Source organism: Leuresthes tenuis, unplaced genomic scaffold (assembly GCF_036924035.1).
Source record: "Leuresthes tenuis unplaced genomic scaffold, fLeuTen1.0.hap1 SCAF_3, whole genome shotgun sequence".
NCBI classification, from domain to species: domain Eukaryota; kingdom Metazoa; phylum Chordata; class Actinopteri; order Atheriniformes; family Atherinopsidae; genus Leuresthes; species Leuresthes tenuis.
Genome location: NW_027325357.1, coordinates 4,695,709 through 4,713,868, shown reverse-complemented (window position 1 = coordinate 4,713,868; position 18,160 = coordinate 4,695,709). Strand labels below are relative to the sequence as shown.

Here is an 18,160-nt window from a genome sequence, read left to right as displayed (position 1 = left end):
GAACCGACATTCTATGGGCACGTAATTTCTCATGAGACAAATTAGTGTCTGTTTATCTTGCTGGAGGATTAAAGCGATTCCGTTTCTGGGACGATTCCAGCTGTCAATCACAGAAAAAAAAGCACAGAAAAGCGAAATTTGATCCACACGGGCTTCCATACACTCAAAATACATCGGTTCACGTTCTTTACTGCGAGAAAAGGAAAATGGAGAACAGTATTTTTTAACAAAATTTGTAAATCTGCTCTCAGCCGACTATCACAACATGACACAGCCAGACAGAGAAGTTTACTAAATAAGTCCAGGAGGCCAGCCAGCACTGACTGTAGTTTTAATCAGCAAAAGAATCCCAGCAAGCCAAATACTGCCCAAACATTGTTGTTCAAATGTTCCCAGCCCCCAATATCCTGGAAGCACACTGTTATCCAATCTTTCAGGAAAATGAAGTTAAAAAGAGTCTCATAAGGTAACAAAGCAGCAGTTACAGTCTGAGCCTGAACTGACATTTTCTTTTAAACACTCATTGAGTTTAACGTGCTTCTTTGATGGTTCTGTTGGAGAAAAGCAACAATGAAGTCAATTTGTTGCTTCTGTGAAGCCATCAAAGTTACACTGAAGTTGTCGAAGACACTGAAGTGCCTGTGGGTTGCGTCAGGATGTAGTTTTGTTGTACAAATCGTCAAAAGCGGAATTATTAAACATCATCTCTGTCACATGGGAGCTGCAGCTTAAACAGGATGTGGAGAGGGGCACATGACAGTGACAAAAATAGACTCATTTCAGATGCGATACTTTTAAATGTGGAAAAAGTTGAACAGTCATGTGATTTATAAACAATAGAAAGTTGATTTCAGCCACAGCAGCTGTAAAAATGTTCAGAAATTAAGAAAAAAGAGAAGAGGCTTGTTAAGGTACCCAAACAAATACACTTAAATCCCAGATAAATATGAGAAACACATCAACTTTGGATGTCATCATTTAACAGCTGAATCTTGGCTGTTAGCACATTAATTGCTCTGTCCAGGTGGTTTGTGATCGAAACAGATGGCCTCGCATTTGACTCTAGAATACTTTGGTATCCAGAGGAGTTCATGGTGGACTCAATGACTGCAAGGTGCCCAGGTCCTGTGGCTGCAGAACAAGCCCAGATCATCAGCCCTCCACCACCGTGCTTGACAGCTGGTATGAGGTGTTTGTGCTGATATGCTGTGTTTGGTTTCCTCCAAACGTGCTGCTGTGCATTAGGACCAAACATCTCCACTTTGGTCTGGTCTGTCCAAAGGACATTGTTCCAGAAGTCTTGTGCTTTGTTCAGATGCAGCTTTGCAAACCTAAGCTGTGCTGCCATGTTCTTTTTAGAGAGAAGAGGCTTTCTCCTGCAGCCCTTCCAAACAAGCCATCCTTGTTCAGCCTTTTTCTAACTGTGCTGTCATGACCTTTAACCTTTAACATGCTAACTGAGGCCTGTAGAGTCTGAGATGTAGCTCTTGGCTTCTTCACCTTGGGGTGAACTTGCTGGGACGTCCACTCCTGGGAAGATTGACAGCTGTCCTGAATGTTTTCCACTTGTGAATAAAGTTTCTCTCTGTAGAATGATGGACTCCAGATAGTTTGGAAATGGCCTTATAACCCTTCCCAGATTGATGGGCAGCAACAGTTGCTTCTCTAAGATCATTGCTGATGTCTTTCCTCCTTGGCATCGTGTTAACACACACCTGAATGCCGCAGAGCAGCAAACTGACTAAACCTCTGCTTTCACACGTACTGATGATCAATCAATCAATCATTTGATCAGCAACACCTGGCTGCTACTTTCCCTCTTAACTCTTAGTGAAGCTGTAAGGGTGAATTTAGTGTTTCACACCCTGCTTTTGCATTTTGGCTTAGTTTTTGTCAGATATTAATGACATGGTGTAATTGGTCATGTGTTGTTGTATTTGTTGAATTTTATTAAATAAAAGGACGTGATGACATATTATAAAGTCGCGAATTACGTCTTTATGTTTAGTACTGTAGGTTCGGGTAAGGCACAGTATCAGTTTCCCCTTCCTGTTGTCAACACTGCAGCCACCTCCAGTCTGACACGCTGCGATTCCTTTCCTCAACTTCAATAACCAAAATAAATACCACTACCCTCTACCTGAACTCACACTCAGACACATGATATGGATAACATTTCTGTTGGCCATGGAGACAGACTGTTCGGACGTGTTGATTTTAAGGCATGTAGTAACACATGCAACAGGAGCCCGAGCTATTTGTAGGAAAAGATTCTTATGAGCAGATAGCAGAAATGACTTCACCACACACACATACACACAAACACACATGGCTCGCCTTGTGAGTAATACTGATGTCATGTGCTTTGACTAGCAATGTCTGCCGCTCGGAACAGATGTGTTTTTGAATATGCGCCTGTGAGCAAGTGTGTATAGTCTTACTTGTGGCAGGTATATGAAACCCTACAATTACGACCTGAGAGACCCAGATGAAGGAAGGATGTGAGACAGATAAATGATAGTCTGAAGTGAGTCAGTGGGTCTGCAGCTCTTTCACGAGTCTGGGGAGGGTTCAGTGCTTCAGGTCCAACTGTTAAAGATGCATTTGATGGTTTGCAACATCAGTCGGAGCTGCAGTGGCATTGCAGCCAGTAACAGAGTTGTTGCTAAGTCAATCAGAATGTGGCACAAACTAGCAACTAAGCTATAAATCAGCAAATTTGCCCTTTGCTGCAGATTCCAGGATAAGCAATACTAATTGTTGCCACTTGTGTTTCTTTTTGTTCATCATCAGGCATTTAATTTCATTGCTGAGCACAATGTCTTGATCCACCTCTCAATCCTTTAGCTGAAGCCTCATCAGAAATGGTCTCTATGGAAGGGGGGCTGGAAAGGAGGGGAAACAGGGAGAAAAGGCCAAATGTTTCAACTTGTTTCAGGGGGGGGGGGGGTTACACTGAGTCATTAAAGCATCTTTACCATCTGCAACAACTCATATCAGATCAGACGTCTGCTCTCATACAGAGCTTCCTTCCTGATCTGTTTTTAAGATCTTCTGGGGTAAAAAATTAGGGAACCCCTCCTTCTTCTATCATGTCGACATCCTCCTTTGAACGCTGCATCTCACGTGTATAATGTGGATTATCCTGTGTTTTACTTTGTTCTAGTGTGCCTTTCATCTTTCCTGTCACAGTCCAGTGCATACTTCCCAGTACATCTGCACCGGCTTAAAAATAATCTTGTTTTTATAATAAAGGCCAATGCATCATTAGTTTCAGTCTGTCAACTCCTACACGATTTTCAGCTCACCAAAATGCGTCTCTGCTCTGCTTCTATTTCTCTTCCCTCTCTTTTGTGTCCTCCGTCTTCTACTGACGCTCTGTTCATTCTTTCCAAAGTTATGACATATTCTCTCCTCTCCCTCTACTGTCTTTCTCGCCTGCTCTGTTCTCTGCTGCGTCTCCTTTGGGTTATCTGTTTCCCTCCTTCTGTCCTCCAGACTAAACATCATGTCTCTTTTCAGACAGAGGAACTGTGTGTGTGTGTCTGCATTTATATCTCGTCTTTCTGTCAAGTCCAGGCAATGATCTGAATTACTGTGAACAAATAAGAGTAAAATATCCACATGTGCATACTCCCCTGCCGTTTTTGTGAGATGCATCTGTGAGACTGGTTCTTTAAGTACACGTCCTGTTCATTTTTCACACTGAAAATGTTACATGACTCACAGCTGGAGCTATGCAGCGGCTTGGATGAGCATGAAACAAAATATCTGATTCGTTTCATTTCGATTTGTCTGCAACATCAGATCTTAAAATGCTGTCAAGTGAGGTACAAACAGCGGGAGAGAGTAGAAGATTATGATGTTGACAAAACTAAAAACACAATCTACAGCTTAAAGCTGGGGTGGGCAGAAATCTGGAAAAGGATAAAAACAGAAACGCCAGAAAGCACGGGCATTTGCATGCGTTTCCTATGTGCTAAATACAGATTATCATCAAATGGAAGTCAAATCCCACTCCTCCAGATGGTAGTCAGCTGCTTAACCCATTCAGACACCTCATCCCACTCCTTGCGGGGACTTTGTTGAGCTGTATGAAACTTGCTGAAAGGGCCTCTAATTGGCCAAAAGCTCCCGCCTGTGCTAGATTTTCTACAGCCTGAAAACAGGGCAAAGAGGAGGTACAGAAATCTAGTTTCCTCATGCAAATTACTGTATGCGAAAAGAATGTTATGGAAATTTCCCACAACAATGCCAGAAATTACCGCCATTCTCAACTTTACATCAATTCCCTTTTATAATCGGTGTTACTTTTAATATAAGAGTCTCTGCGAGAGTCTCACATTCCTATTCTGAATGGGAATACATAGTAATGTTATCTAACCAGTCAGCCAACATTCGATTAACCTCCACAAGGGACAAATGAATTGGACATAGATGACTGGTGAGAGAAGCAGGAACCCCTCCCACACGTGATTATGTAAAGGCAATATTCACCGGGTTCTCAAGAATCAATATTTCCTCATTTTAAACTGAAGTCATCAGATTCATGTGAAACTATTTCCACACCCATCAAAGACAAACAGTTTCTACGTGAAAATAAACTCACTGGAGTCACTGAATCATTCTTCTTTCAAAGTCTGGAACAAATATTTTTGCAGTGTCATTTCTGATCAAATTACAGTAAAGTGAATATCTGTAAGTTCTTTAGATTATAAATAATTACAAGAGGTTTGTTTTCTGGCATTTTATTATTCATTATAAAATAAGTCATAACAATGGATGACATCAGTCATTGATTATTCAAGAAAAACTGAGTCAAAATATGTGTTGAAAACTAAAGTCCACTTTTAATGCTTCTGTACGAACTAAGCTGGGTAAGGTGCTGCTGATCAATGCTCTGATTAACTGATCATCAGCCAGTGTGAGCACCTCTATAAAAGCAGAAGTTCTGTCAGTTTGCTGCTCTGCAGCGTTCAGGTGTGTGTTAACACGATGCCAAGGAGGAAAGACACCAGCAATGATCTTAGAGAAGCAACTGTTGCTGACCATCAATCTGGGAAGGGTTATAAGGCCATTTCCAAACTATCTGGAGTCCATCATTCTACAGAGAGAAAGATTATTCACAAGTGGAAAACATTCAGGACAGCTGTCAATCTTCCCAGGAGTGGACGTCCCAGCAAGTTCACCCCAAGGTGAAAAAGCCCAGAGCTACATCTCAGACTCTACAGGCCTCAGTTAGCATGTTAAAGGTTAAAGGTCATGACAGCACAGTTAGAAAAAGACTAAACAAGGATGGCTTGTCCAGACCTCAGCCTGACTGAAAAGCTTTGGTGGGACCTGAAGAGAGCTGTGCAGAAACCGACGCTGCAAACCTCAATGAGCTGAAGCAACGCTGGACAGAAGAGTGGCCAAGATTCCAAAAATAAATATCGATACAAAGTGAGTGTCCCGTTGTTGCTCATCTCAGGTTGTTTTACCACATTTCAACCCCTGGTGAAGACAAAATGATGATTTTTAATCATCTTTTTTTTATTATGTCCAGTTTGCCTGCTAAATATTAGATGAGTGGCAGGGCAGCTGACTCTTTTGTGCAGCTCAGGTAAACTACGAATTACAGAAAGATCTCAGCTCTTAATGTTTGCCTTACTGCTAATAAGGGTTGGAACAATAAAGTCAATAAATGCAGAAAATTAATCTGCAACACTGCTGGTAATAAGTTAACCAAGTTGAGCTTCTCCCTCTAAGTCAACCTTGTTGTTGGTAAATTTTTCAAACACATTGTTGTCTTTGTTGTGCCAACCCTGAATCTGAGTGTTTAGTATTCAAACAGCTGGAAAAGAAAAGGCAGAATGACCTGGTTAATGTCTCCACGCACGCAGTCATCTCTCTGGTGACTACACCTTCAGGAGTATCCATGCGTGCACTGCTAAAACGTGTCTGAATCACGGCTGCTAGTGACCTAAGCCGGACACACTCTCACGCACACGCAAACACGCGCAGCTTTCATCTATGGATGACCTCACAGCATCAGAGCTGAATCCACAATCCGCAGTGGACGTCCTCAGTGAGAACCGGACCTCAAACCGAGTCGGGTCGGGTCTCATTTCTCCAAACAACACATTAAAGCGCGCGCATAAACATAAACACGCGCGCACAAACAGGGATTTCCCGGATACGATCACGCTCATATAAACATATCAGTGCGCACGTGTGCACGCGCTCATAGAGGCAGACGGCTAGACAGACGTCTGGCCTCACTCGAATGACGAAGCGACGACAAAACTTCCTGCCCCCCCCCCCCCCCCCCACACACACCTCTTTTCCACCGAGAAAATGCACCTTTTCCTCCGATATCCACCTTCCACTGTCCGCTAAGGCAACATCCCGACAGCTTCAGCATAATTTAAATCATATTTTTTACCACAGAAACCTCAAACTGTAATTTCCTATTTATTCTGAAGTGAACCAGACTTGAGTCATTTCGTCTCTGCGGACAGCGGCTGGGAGGCTTGCGGCTCTGGTTCAAGTTCAAAATCATTCGTTATTAATCAAAAGTGGACAAAACCCCTCCGTTAAGCTGCCCGATAACAATTTCCAACCGCTTTATTACAGCTGCGATCACAGTAAAGTTTGCAGAAAGTCGTTAAAATGATATCCCAAAACTTACCTTATGTTTGCCAAACACACTTTAAAAAGACAGATTAAATTGATTTTAGGCGATAAAAGCGAGCAACTATGTCAGAGTAGCACAAAACCAACATCACCTGTGGTAAATTAGTACACAACCCGCTGTCAGATATACAGAAAATATGCAAGAAAAGGAGCAATTTTCCGTGCAAATCCAAGCAAACGAAAAACTTGCCAATCTGCAGATCGTTACAGTCACAGTTTCAGGCACTGCTGAAGGAAAATGAGTGAATTCGGAGCAGACAGAAGACGTTAAATGCAGGAAACTTACTGATTTCCATGCTCTGGGAGGTGTAGCGCTTGCAGTTACAAGTACAGGAGACATTGGCGGCGGTGGTGTTTAAAACACCCATCAAGTTCAACATTTAAAGCTTCCTAAAATCAGACATAAATACTCCAAGAGGAAGACTTGAGGGTTGGGCTGGAGAAGATCGGGAGAAGGAGAGGAGACCGAAAACAACCCCGAACTCCCTTCTAAAAATCTTCCCTTTTCTCTGCTCTCTCCAGCCTCCTCTCCTTCCTCTCCGGTCCGTCCGTCCTCCCCTTGTCTCGGTTCTCTCCTCCTCCTCTTTCTCTGATTCTCCTCCTCTTCCTCCGATCTATCGATTTAGCTATTTATTTATCCGTCTATCGGTGCACAGCCAAAGTGCCAACATAGCTGTTGAATCGAGTTTGAACGCTTCTAAAATGTATTTCGGTTAGTTTCATTGTTCGGTTCTGTCCGTCGGAAACGAGCGTGAATGGATCCGTGTTTTCCGCCGAGTGACCGGCGACTAAACTGCCAAGGGACGTCTGTCTGGTGCTGGCTGTTCTTTCTCCTCCTCCCCCCCTTCTCTCTGTCTCTGGGGATTTCTCTTTCTCCCTTTCTCTCTGTCTGTCTCCCATTTCCAATTTCCACTTGCCTTTTTGGCACATCACAGGTCCGTCGAGGCATAGAGCCAGGCAGGAAACAGCAGATAAAGAAAAAACAAAGCTATATTTGCTTAAAGCCCCAAAGACCTTGCAGATCACATGCGATCTCTATTGTTTTCAGTACTTCTAAATTATATTTATCCGTAAAAGATCATTGAAACTTTAGAACTATTTCTCTATATTATTGTTTTTACCTTCATTTTGCAGACGCTTTTATCCAAAGTACCTTAAGGGGCAATGTGGGTGTTCAGTATCTTACCCAAGGATACTTCAGCGTGAAAACTGGAATGTTAGGAAGTCAGACCATCAATATTCCTATTTAAATATGACCTCCTTAGCTACAGTAACCCTGATTGATTAAGAGTTTTGTTAAAGAGGATAAACAGGGTTGCAGGTATGGAGGCTTCATCCCTCAATTAAGACTTGTATGCATCCAAAAACTAAAAATTCGTCATTAAATTGGTGATTTTCACATCAAAGTATGCTTTGAGAAGATACTGAACCCCCAGACACTTCCTCACTCATAAGGCCAGAATTATTCTTGCTTTTTGTTTACATGTTCACATTAAGCAATTTGCTCCATCATGTGCGTAATTGCTCACATGTGTTCTACGCCTGTTGCCGAAGGATTCCACTAGAGGGCACATGAGATGACCGGAAAAAAGACGCAATCAACACCATCCTCGTTCAGTTTCTACATTTTTTTGCTCCACGTACAGATGTTTCCAAAATGGTACTGATCTCTTGCTAGCTATTTGGACAAGTATTTTTATCACTGTGCATTAACAAAGATAAATCGTAAAAATGCGGGTAATTGCGGACTTTGTCCTCAAAATATTCGGCCATTTTTACTGTTGCTGAACCCATGAACCCGACTCTACACTACCCCGACCAGTCACCTCCATACTGCAGTTTTTGAAATGTGCATCCTTAATTTCTGAGGATGTGCACGAACAATGGTCCAATAAATGCAAACAGACACATCCGTAACCAAAAGCAAATCTATTCTTGGTCTAAGTCTTTCTCGAATGAAAAAATCTGCTAAATTCTTGTAATAATGATAACAAAATAAAGTTTTATTTAATATGATAATATACTTTTTTTTTTAGCAGAACATTGACAGGACTTTATCGACATCTGTAACAAGTTGTTCTTTGGTCTCTGTTTGGTACTTTGGTGTTTGTGAATGAAACTTTTAGTCCCCTGGACTTCTTCAGCTCATGTACTTTTAAGGACTAAAGAGGTACTTAAATGAAAGCTGCTGAATGTAACTGCAAGAGCTGTAATGGCAGAAACCCCTCACACTCTCGCTAGCTTTTAGCAACCACTGCAAGCCGTCTCCTGCTAACTGTAAGAGCTGTCGGGCCTTTTGCTCGACTTTTCTGGGTGTCACACATATGTTGTGTATGTATGTATGTGTTTCCACACGTATATGTAAAAAATCACTTCCTGTAACAACAGTTTTTCTGTGGATGTGTATTAGAATACTAACAACAAAACTATTTCCCCACATCTGCTAGCCAAAAGATAAGATGCACATACGTCATTGTCTTGTCAGGGTAGGTTTGTACCTCAGTAAGTTAGACACTAGATTGTGGTGGGGGAGGACTGGGTTTGATACTCAGATGTGCAGGAATCCCGAGGGTTTTCTAGTGGTTAACCTTTAACATTTTGATCATGAATGTCCTGCAAATAACGGCCTTCTAGCTAATATGAAACCCTGATGACTACAGTCAGCAGTATCCATGTACCCATGTGAATGTCCCAGGAACTTCTATTTGTTTGCTTGGATTGCATAGATCTTTGCAACTGTCTAACCATTCTTGTAACATATAGCCCTAACCATGTGATTAAACTCCTAAACCTAACCATTCGTGAGCAAGGGACCAGTAGCGAATGAAAGATTTTGTGAGCGAGATGTTGAAAAGTGCAGTGACTGTGGAAAAAGTTGTGCAAGACAAGATCAAACTGGTGATCCCTTGCATAAAGGTCCATGGATTTATGCCCTGCACCTCCGTCTAATTGATTCATAAAGTAGATCTCATCATGTAGAAACAGATATAAACCTCCTGACATGGTGACAAATCGAAACATAGTCTGCATCTGTATGGATGAAAGCTAACAGAATTAGCCTCTCTTTCTATGCTTTGGTGTAGTTTCCTTCCATTTCTAAAGCTATATTTGTTATGTTTATGCATTTAGCAGACGCTTTTATCCAAAGTGACTTACAGGTAGGCACATAGGGTAAGGGGGCCTTGCCTAAGGACCCCTACTGGGAGGTAGTAGTACCTTTCATGCAGGGGATTTGAACCCAGGTCACCCACATGAAAGGTGGCAATCTTACCACTACAATATCCAGTCCCTAAAGCTATAAATGTTGAGTGTCAGAGTGTAATCTGTATCTCATTCAGGATAAAAAGCAATGATACGTGGGAATGAAGTGTCAGGGTCAACTTATACTTAGTCGCCAAAAAGAGCAACTGCAGGGATAATGGATAATGGTTAAAGCTCCTCCCTGGTGCGTACTTGGAAGGCTGCCTCTCATAAAAGTGAAGTAGATCAGCATCTAAAGAAAGAGGAATTCTATGCAAACACCTGCATCTGGGCTCATTATTTCTTAGTTGCATGTGGACAGTTGCAGGCAACTCAGACCAGAATTTGTTGGTATTTGGACCAGTGCAGGATTTCTGTTTATGATAATCAATGTTTACAAAGTTAAATCATTGTCATGTATCACCTGAACCCGAATAAGTCCATGTTCAGAGTTCAATATTCAAATGAAGCTATTTGGAGAGCGCCAATCTTAATCTCACTGTGTTGACATATAAACAGTTTAATCACTATATTAAGTCTTACAGTTGTTCACAGTGACTTGCGACACTCGCTGAGTTGGCAGGTCTGCTTATTGCGAGTGAAATTACAGTTTTTTAGGAACATTGTAACTTATTTTGGGCTTGTTTTCATAGAATGGGTTGCTTGTTTCTGTCACAAGATCCAGCAACACCGTCTTTGGCAGTTTTACAACATTGTTGTGCATTGTTGTTACATCCATTGTAAGGGTTGCTGTGTGTGTAAGTCTGACTTGTTGGAAGTTTCGCTCCAGAATGCTTTGCTGGTGACTCCTGAATGCAAAGTCATTGTGTGTAACATGCCCTATGAGCTGGTGTTATGGATTTGATTTATCATCTACAGACTGCAGACAATACGCTAAACAAACAAGATAAGGTCTGTTCGGTTCACGGAGGAACACACCTGCACAGCACCGGGTTCCATTTTACACCCTGGAGAAAAAGTTCAAGAAAAAGTGAAATTTTTGCACCTCGCATGTGTCCCTGGGATTCTTGTCTGAATTTATAAATCATGCTTACAAACCTCCAACTCATGCTCAAATCCCTGATTCAAGCATGCTAATTATCATGGAGTCATAGGTAAAAAGCATGTGCTTTTAAACCACATTAAGTTTAACTTGAAGGTCACTTGCTAGCTTTTTGCACAGCCATCAACAGAAACAGTGACTGTATTTCAGCAGGCTTTGATCAGTCTGTGACTTTTCTAGTTCTTACCGCTTCTTTGTGGACGTATCGTCTTATTCTCAGTTTTGTAGTTTTATTCTCATCTTGTGTGAACTGTGCAGCTTTTTCAAATTGTTTGTAGCTTTAGATGAACTACATTTGGACTTTGTTGGAGTTTGCCTTCTGTGTCTACCTCAACATACTGTGTCATCAATTCACATTCAGATCTCTGCTTGTGTCTGTTGTCTTTTTTTTCTACCTTTTATTTCATCACAGTCACATTGAAACAGTCAAAATAAGGGCGTTGGTGGACGTCGTGGAAAAGCAGTGTTGTCTTCATCAGTGTGTCATCATAAACACAACTCCAAATGCATTAAAAGCTCTGACATCCAGTCAGAACCCATTTAGCAAAGGTTGACATTATTCTTTCATTCTACTGAGTTGCAGAAGTGAACACACTTTTAATGTTAACCATACTGTATGGTGGCTCCATTACCTCACGGTTAATATGGAAAGAACTTCAGTCCCTTAAGGTTGGACTGAAATTCAGCCCAGTCTCACAAAAATGAGTAAAAGGTACATTTGTCCACATCTCCCAAAGAAAGTAGTGTCATAATTCATGGTTAGACATTGTGAGATGGCAGTATCCAAACCTGTTGTTATGTGTCACATCACAGAAACCCAAACCATGACTTGAAAATGTTTAACTCCTGTATTTATACAAGCGTTTTTAACTCCTAACCCAAACTATCTCTGACTGAGAGCAAAGTGGAAAAGAGACGACTGTGGAAAAAGTTGTGTGGGATGGGTCTCATACTGGACTCTCAAGCATGTGAGTTGGCGGACTTAAGCCTCTAAATACCCCCTCCTTCATCTTTACAAGCATTTGTGGCTGAATCCGTAGTGTCAAATGTCTACATTGTCACATAATGAGACGTAAAGCGTGGAAGGAAAATGTATTCATTGTACAGTTTTTGAGCATTTGTTGTCAGAATGCATTGTCTTGTGCTGTGGAACAACATAGATATTACGTCATGTATACCTTTATATGTTTCTTTTAAATTTTGGATAAAATTTTCATTTCCGTTGATCAAAATTAAGTAACATGCAGGGAAAATCCCATCAAAAGGGCATTCCAGTTTTGTGGTGTTGTGTATAGTTGTGTACCTATAAGTAGTCTGTGTCCTTCCATCAGTAGGCAGCAGTCAGAGCGCTCTGAATGTGGAGAATCAAAAGATTTTCCGATAGGCAAGCTGAGCTAAAAGCTACTCATAAGGGGCCATAAGATGAGCATCTCAAACAGCTCAAATGTCAAAAATTCACACTGTTTAGAGCAAACAGTAACTGAGGCTGCAGTGGACTGTGTTGTGACGTGGATATTCTGCAGTTGAAAGATAGCAATAATAAAGTAAACCAGAGTCTACAATGTAGCCGTCACTTGAACAACAATAAATGGTGAAAACTTAACTCTTCTGGCGGGTCATACATCAGGATTAATTCTGATTCTCCAAACTGAGATTGCTCTAATCGCTGTCTTCTTTAGGTATAAAAACACAGAATATCCCTTTAGTAACTGGTTAAACTACCGTGGGCATGTATACCCAGATATCCATGCGACATTTAGAATATTCTCCATCCCAGGAGTGCCATAACTGCCTCCGAATGTTGAATATTCGTGTTACGTGTGCGCCTGCAGTGGATTTACTGAACCAGACAGCATTACATCACCGCTATGATTGACAGGCCCGTGGGACCAATGAGGCGAGACTATAACAGTATGTCTCATCTGAGTCAGCTTATGTAATTAGGTCTGCTGAAGTTTATAGCTGCATGTTAAAGTGGCTTTATTGCCCAGCTGGAAGCCCCAAAGCCTTAATCATGTAGACAGAAAAAAAAAAAGTTAACTACCCGAAATAGTGCTTAATGTGAGTTGAGAAAAATCCTGGAAGTGAAAAGAAAGATTACAATAAATGTTACAGTCTAGAGTGGTTGGTCTGTGTAACTGAAGATGCATCTACATATTAAACAACATGATGAATTAAAAAAGCTCTAGAGTAAAATAATAAGATTACATTACATAAGGTTTAACCTGGATAAAGTGAAATGAGCCAATTTACAAATGCTAGCATTATTTTTTGGTTTTCTATTCCAAAAAATAATAATAATAAACTTTTTTTCTGAAGGACAAATATTTTTACATAAATGCCAACTAAACAAAACAAATCCATGAGTACATTTTCTATCTGAAATGAGTATCGCTGACTCAGTTTCATAATTCATAAGGTTATAAACCACAGTATACTTATATTTGTCCCTCAGCAGGGATAGACCAGATGCAGAAATACCATCTTTGAAAATTCAGAAATAAACAACAAGATATCCAGGAAGTAGCTTATTTTTATAAGCTGCAGCCTCTGATGCAGGATGTGTCAAGCTGTCAGAGGGAATCATTATTGTTAGTGAGGAGGAGGAGATGAGCGGCAGCTAAGAGGGTATGGGTTCATAACATTCCCAGAGAGAGACAAGAGTTTGGAGAGCTTCGGTTCATCCAGGTAAAGCTGCAGCTTTACAATGAATACTTCCAGCTTCAAGCTGAGTGTGGGAGTAATTTAACAGCCTGTTGGAGAGAGTTGCACGGTATGTAACATGATATCCTACAAGGAGAGTTTAAAGTAGCAGAAGGTCTGGGACGTGATCAGCAGGCCAAATGATCAGCCTGATAACAACACAACTCCATTAAAGCCTGAATAAAATGGCGCGTAATAGTGTCTCTGCTGCCCTCTGCTGGTCACCAGCAGCAGTCATGCTACAATTGAACTGCTTTCACAATTTTTACCTTAGAACTCTATCAATAACTATGGTTGATGACTAGGTCTACCCCTCTAGTCTGCAGAGGTAATGTTCCCCTTTTCTTTTTAACATGGACTTCAGTTATCATGGCTAGCCCCTTTTCCTTGAACCCTCAACGAAAAAAGGCATCTCATCTCTGTGAAAGAAAGGCTAAAGAGGCCTGTCATATCTAAAAAGGAAGACTACTCGCTTACTAGTGTTGATGCACTTTGATATGCTGCCCTGTTCACTAAACATAGTGTTTAAATAATGTATTTAACTTTTATTTAAATACCTATTGAAGTGCCTCTTCTTCTTTTAGGGAGACTTGGCTGTGATGGGATTTTAAACGTAAAAATACAATTTCTGGTCCAAAAAGGGAAACAGTATAAATTCAGGTGGCAATGTAAATCATGAACGCAGAGTGGGATGTTACGTTTGTTTCAACACCGATGCTCTATGTGAAGAGGAGAATCAATTCACTGTCATGTCAGAGACATGACTGATTGTTGTGAAAGCAGTTGTCTCGTAACCTGAGGAAAGACACTGGTCCCCAGCCTGCTGGTACAGCAGTGGATATTCCTGAGTCTTGTTTTTGTTGACTGAAGCTGTTTTTCTCTGAGCACCACACAGCTAGACTTTTCCTCCCAAAATGAAGTCCCAGTATCACTTGTAATCCACATGATGGTGGTGATTTCATCAGCAAACTACTCTTCATGTTCTTTTCATGTTTTGGTTTGCAGTCGTAAAGTGATTAAGAGGGGTGGTGTACACATACAGATAATAGCTTCCTGTAAGCGTTTTCATCTAGAATTAGGTTAAGTTGGAGAGATATGAGGCAGATTTAACTGGAATGGCTTCTGCACACAAATATAACCTGCCACATTCTGGTTGTTTATTGGAAATCTCCTCATAGAGTATTGTTACAAGACTACGAGGCAGAGCTCTTTGTTGTCTGCTGAAGGCCTTGGCACAAGCAGCAGGCTGAGACAATGATGATCGAGCTGGCGGTGAGTCAATTTACCGTCTAAGGGGGCTGAGTCACAGATCGGACACACAGGTGTGGTCATTGCTTTGTCTCTCTGTCTTTATCACACCCTCCCTTTGAAGGCTGAAGTGGGTGAATCACGGGGTTGAGTACAAGTGTTCTCTCTGCTGACGCTCTTTTAGAGTGAGTGTATCTATTTATCGTTATCTTTTCGGATCCTCAGACTGAAAGTGGCGTTGTATGAAATGCAGGGGTGATGCAGGCGAGGACCTGCTGTGTGAGGAACTGGTGAGAAGATGAAACACAATCCAGGAGGGTCAGTTTGAGTAAGATCCTTGAGTTTGGCTTATCAGATGCCAGAACAAAGAGTAGCTTTTTATACTGTTAAACAGGTCTGAAAAGCTATCGCAGCAGACTTCATTTCATCCTCCCCTTAGATGATCGTGATAAGCTGCAGACCTAAGATACTGTTGCATGTTTGGTGGAAATGTAAGGGTTGTCTGTACATGTTGACTGACAATAGTCACAAGGTGGGTGGTCAGGACCGAGGCAGAGCACAGTTTCCTCATGTGATCGGGTTAGGTTAGACTTTACTTTGAGTTAAAAACATTGTAAACATTGTAATAGTTAGATGCATTCATACATTCATATAATTACTTATATTCTAGCTCATATCTGTAGACTTTGTACTGTTTCTTTTATTTTATTATCTATATATTTGGCACCTTCCAAATTCCATTGTTCTTACAATTGCAATAAAGTATATCCTCTCCCCATGCAGTCTGTCTATCTTCAATCCCTCACAGCTAAAAATGTTACTGTATGAAATTCATTTATGTTTACACCTTTAAATAATTAGGTCACTAACAGATCTGTTAACTGTGAATCTGCTCATGCATTTGTCAGGAAAATACACTGCCATTTTGTGTTTTTGGAAACCACAAATACATTGGTCTGCATTTCGTTTAGGTATTTGGAATTTTCACGCAACAACAATTTTAACAACCACCAAACGGGGCTTATCAGGAAGTATGCTGGGGTGGTGGAAAGCTTGACCTCGTGCCCTTCATGGTGACAGAACAAACTCCATCGTGTTTAATATTTAGTAGTTGCTTTTACGATGCACATAACTTACAAGCGAGGAACCACTGTGAACATTGGACAATGTTTGCCTCAGTATCTTTCCCAAAAATACTTCTTGACATGTAGAAATTGTGGAAGTAAAAGTAATTACAGATGACATTGTGAATAATACCTCCACATGTTTGGTTTTACAATTCATTATAGAACTTTGTCTAAGTGATGAAAGAAGCGTTCAAGCACACAACCAATGATAAAAGATCTCTGAGTTCACTGAGAAACTGTTTCAGTCTGACCTAAGTCATTCGAAGTAATGGCTTTCTGAGCGTGTTTGCGCTGTTGTTTTGTTCCGTCTGAGAGCATCTTTATGCAGTTCAACAGTGGCAGCGTTTTCTGTTGGGGGCACAAACTCCCTTTGCAAACTTTCTGCAAAAACCAAAAGAGCATAAGGTGGCATTTCTACAACTCTGCTCTTTGGGTGCAACACAAAATTAGTTTAGAAAAGCAAGGTTTTCATTGGACTAAATAAGAAATTAGAAAACAAGCACATAAGCTCCAGCAGCAAGAGAAGGGTGAACCCTCGGCAAGCCTCACCAGGCCTCCCTTTTGCCTCCTGATAACTCGCTGCAGCGGTGATTTAAGTCCTATATTCTCTCTGAGGAAGACATCAGCTAAGCGCTCCACTGAGTTCACCAGAAAGTCTCTAAGTTTGTTTGCTTCTGTTTGGTGTTGAGCAGACAGTGTGGAGCAAATTAAGAGATTTTTATTTTGTTTTACAGAGAACAGCTGCTGTGGTTAAGAACAACTCCTAAGGACCAAACAAAGCTAAAACTGAAGAAAATCTTTGTGAAGCAAAAGTTAGCTGCAAATTCAGGTGATAAATCAATACATCCGTTCTTTTCATGCTTTTTTAACTTTATCATTTGACACATGCTTCATTTTAAAAAATAAAATCTTCGCTGTATTACTTTGTTTCAAAAGCATAAAACACATTTTACAGAAAATGAGGACAGGGATGTTGAATGGCTTGTTGTTTGATGGCTCTCCGGTTCATTGTTGTTTTTCCTGCCTTGGAACCATAAAACAATAGAGATGATGTCTTTTCATAGCAGCCACTGCAGCACGTAAGATCAAGCAGAACTGATAACATTTCATGCATCTGCGTTCCATTCAGGTGAGCCTGCCCGGGCGTCACTGTGTGACAGGGTTGAAGTGAGCCATTGTTAGACTTCTGTTGCAGTGTTCCTGCTATTACAGTTAAAAAGTTCAGTTTGTTTGAAGAATTTGTTGCCACCTTTGCTACTTTTCCTGCAGCCTCTGCTTTCCTGTGGCTCTTTTCTCTGTAAGCTATGACAGCTTTACAATTAACCATCATGCCTAACAGACAGTGGACATGTTGACTTGTCATAGCTGGTAAAGCATAGATGTTTAAGTTTTCCCTCCCTGTTTGCTTCCCTCTTTTTCTGAATCCATCGACCTCCATTTTCTCCTCTCTTTATCTAAATCCACTTATTTTCCTTGCACTCAGCCCCTTTCTTTCTGCTTCGCTCTAAATTCATTTCGACATGCATTATTAACAAATTAGATAAAAGCAGAGACGAAGATAAACATTTTTACATCTTTTTCTCTCTGCATATCTGTCTGTGTCACTTGGCCCAGGTGTGCAGCAGTCTGCAGGGTAGTCTTAGGCGGTGGCCAATCCTGTTGCAGGTGGGATTAAACAGGGTTTAAGCAGGTTTCTCCGTGAAAGCACACAGACGGACTAGCACTAATCTGACTTTAGCCCTGCACTGTAAAAGAGCAGGCTTGAGCAATCCCGTTCTTCCGTAAATGCATAATGTGTACTTGTGTGTTTATGGGTGTGTGTATTCTTATGCTTCCACCTTGATGGGAACCAAATGTACTCTGAGGAACAGAAACGTGAGAGAATGAAACTGTTGCGTGGGTCTTGATGTGTACATGGGCTTAGTTTGGGATTAAGGCTCAGGTCAGGTTTCACAGTGAGGTCTAAACTTCTTAACGTGCAGTGGTGGCTGTATCGTTCATGAAAGTTAGATAAGCCACATATCAATTCATGAAAACTTTGTTTAAAGAAGTTACTAAAAATACTCAAAGTGTTTGATTTGTTTTAATTATTATGCTAAAATTA

The 18,160-nt window shown here is 41.0% G+C and overlaps 1 protein-coding gene across 1 annotated transcript in view; it reads right to left on the bottom strand.

The window, feature by feature from the left end:
- pmepa1 (prostate transmembrane protein, androgen induced 1) overlaps nucleotides 1–7,503 on the bottom strand; it is a 35,667-nt gene extending 28,164 nt beyond the window's left edge. Inside the window, exon 1 of the mRNA XM_072381495.1 lies at nucleotides 6,962–7,503. Coding sequence (XP_072237596.1) covers nucleotides 6,962–7,055 — 94 coding nt within the window. The 5' untranslated portion in view covers nucleotides 7,056–7,503. The remainder of the gene's footprint in view (nucleotides 1–6,961) is intronic.
- Between the last annotated feature and the right edge of the window lie 10,657 nt (nucleotides 7,504–18,160).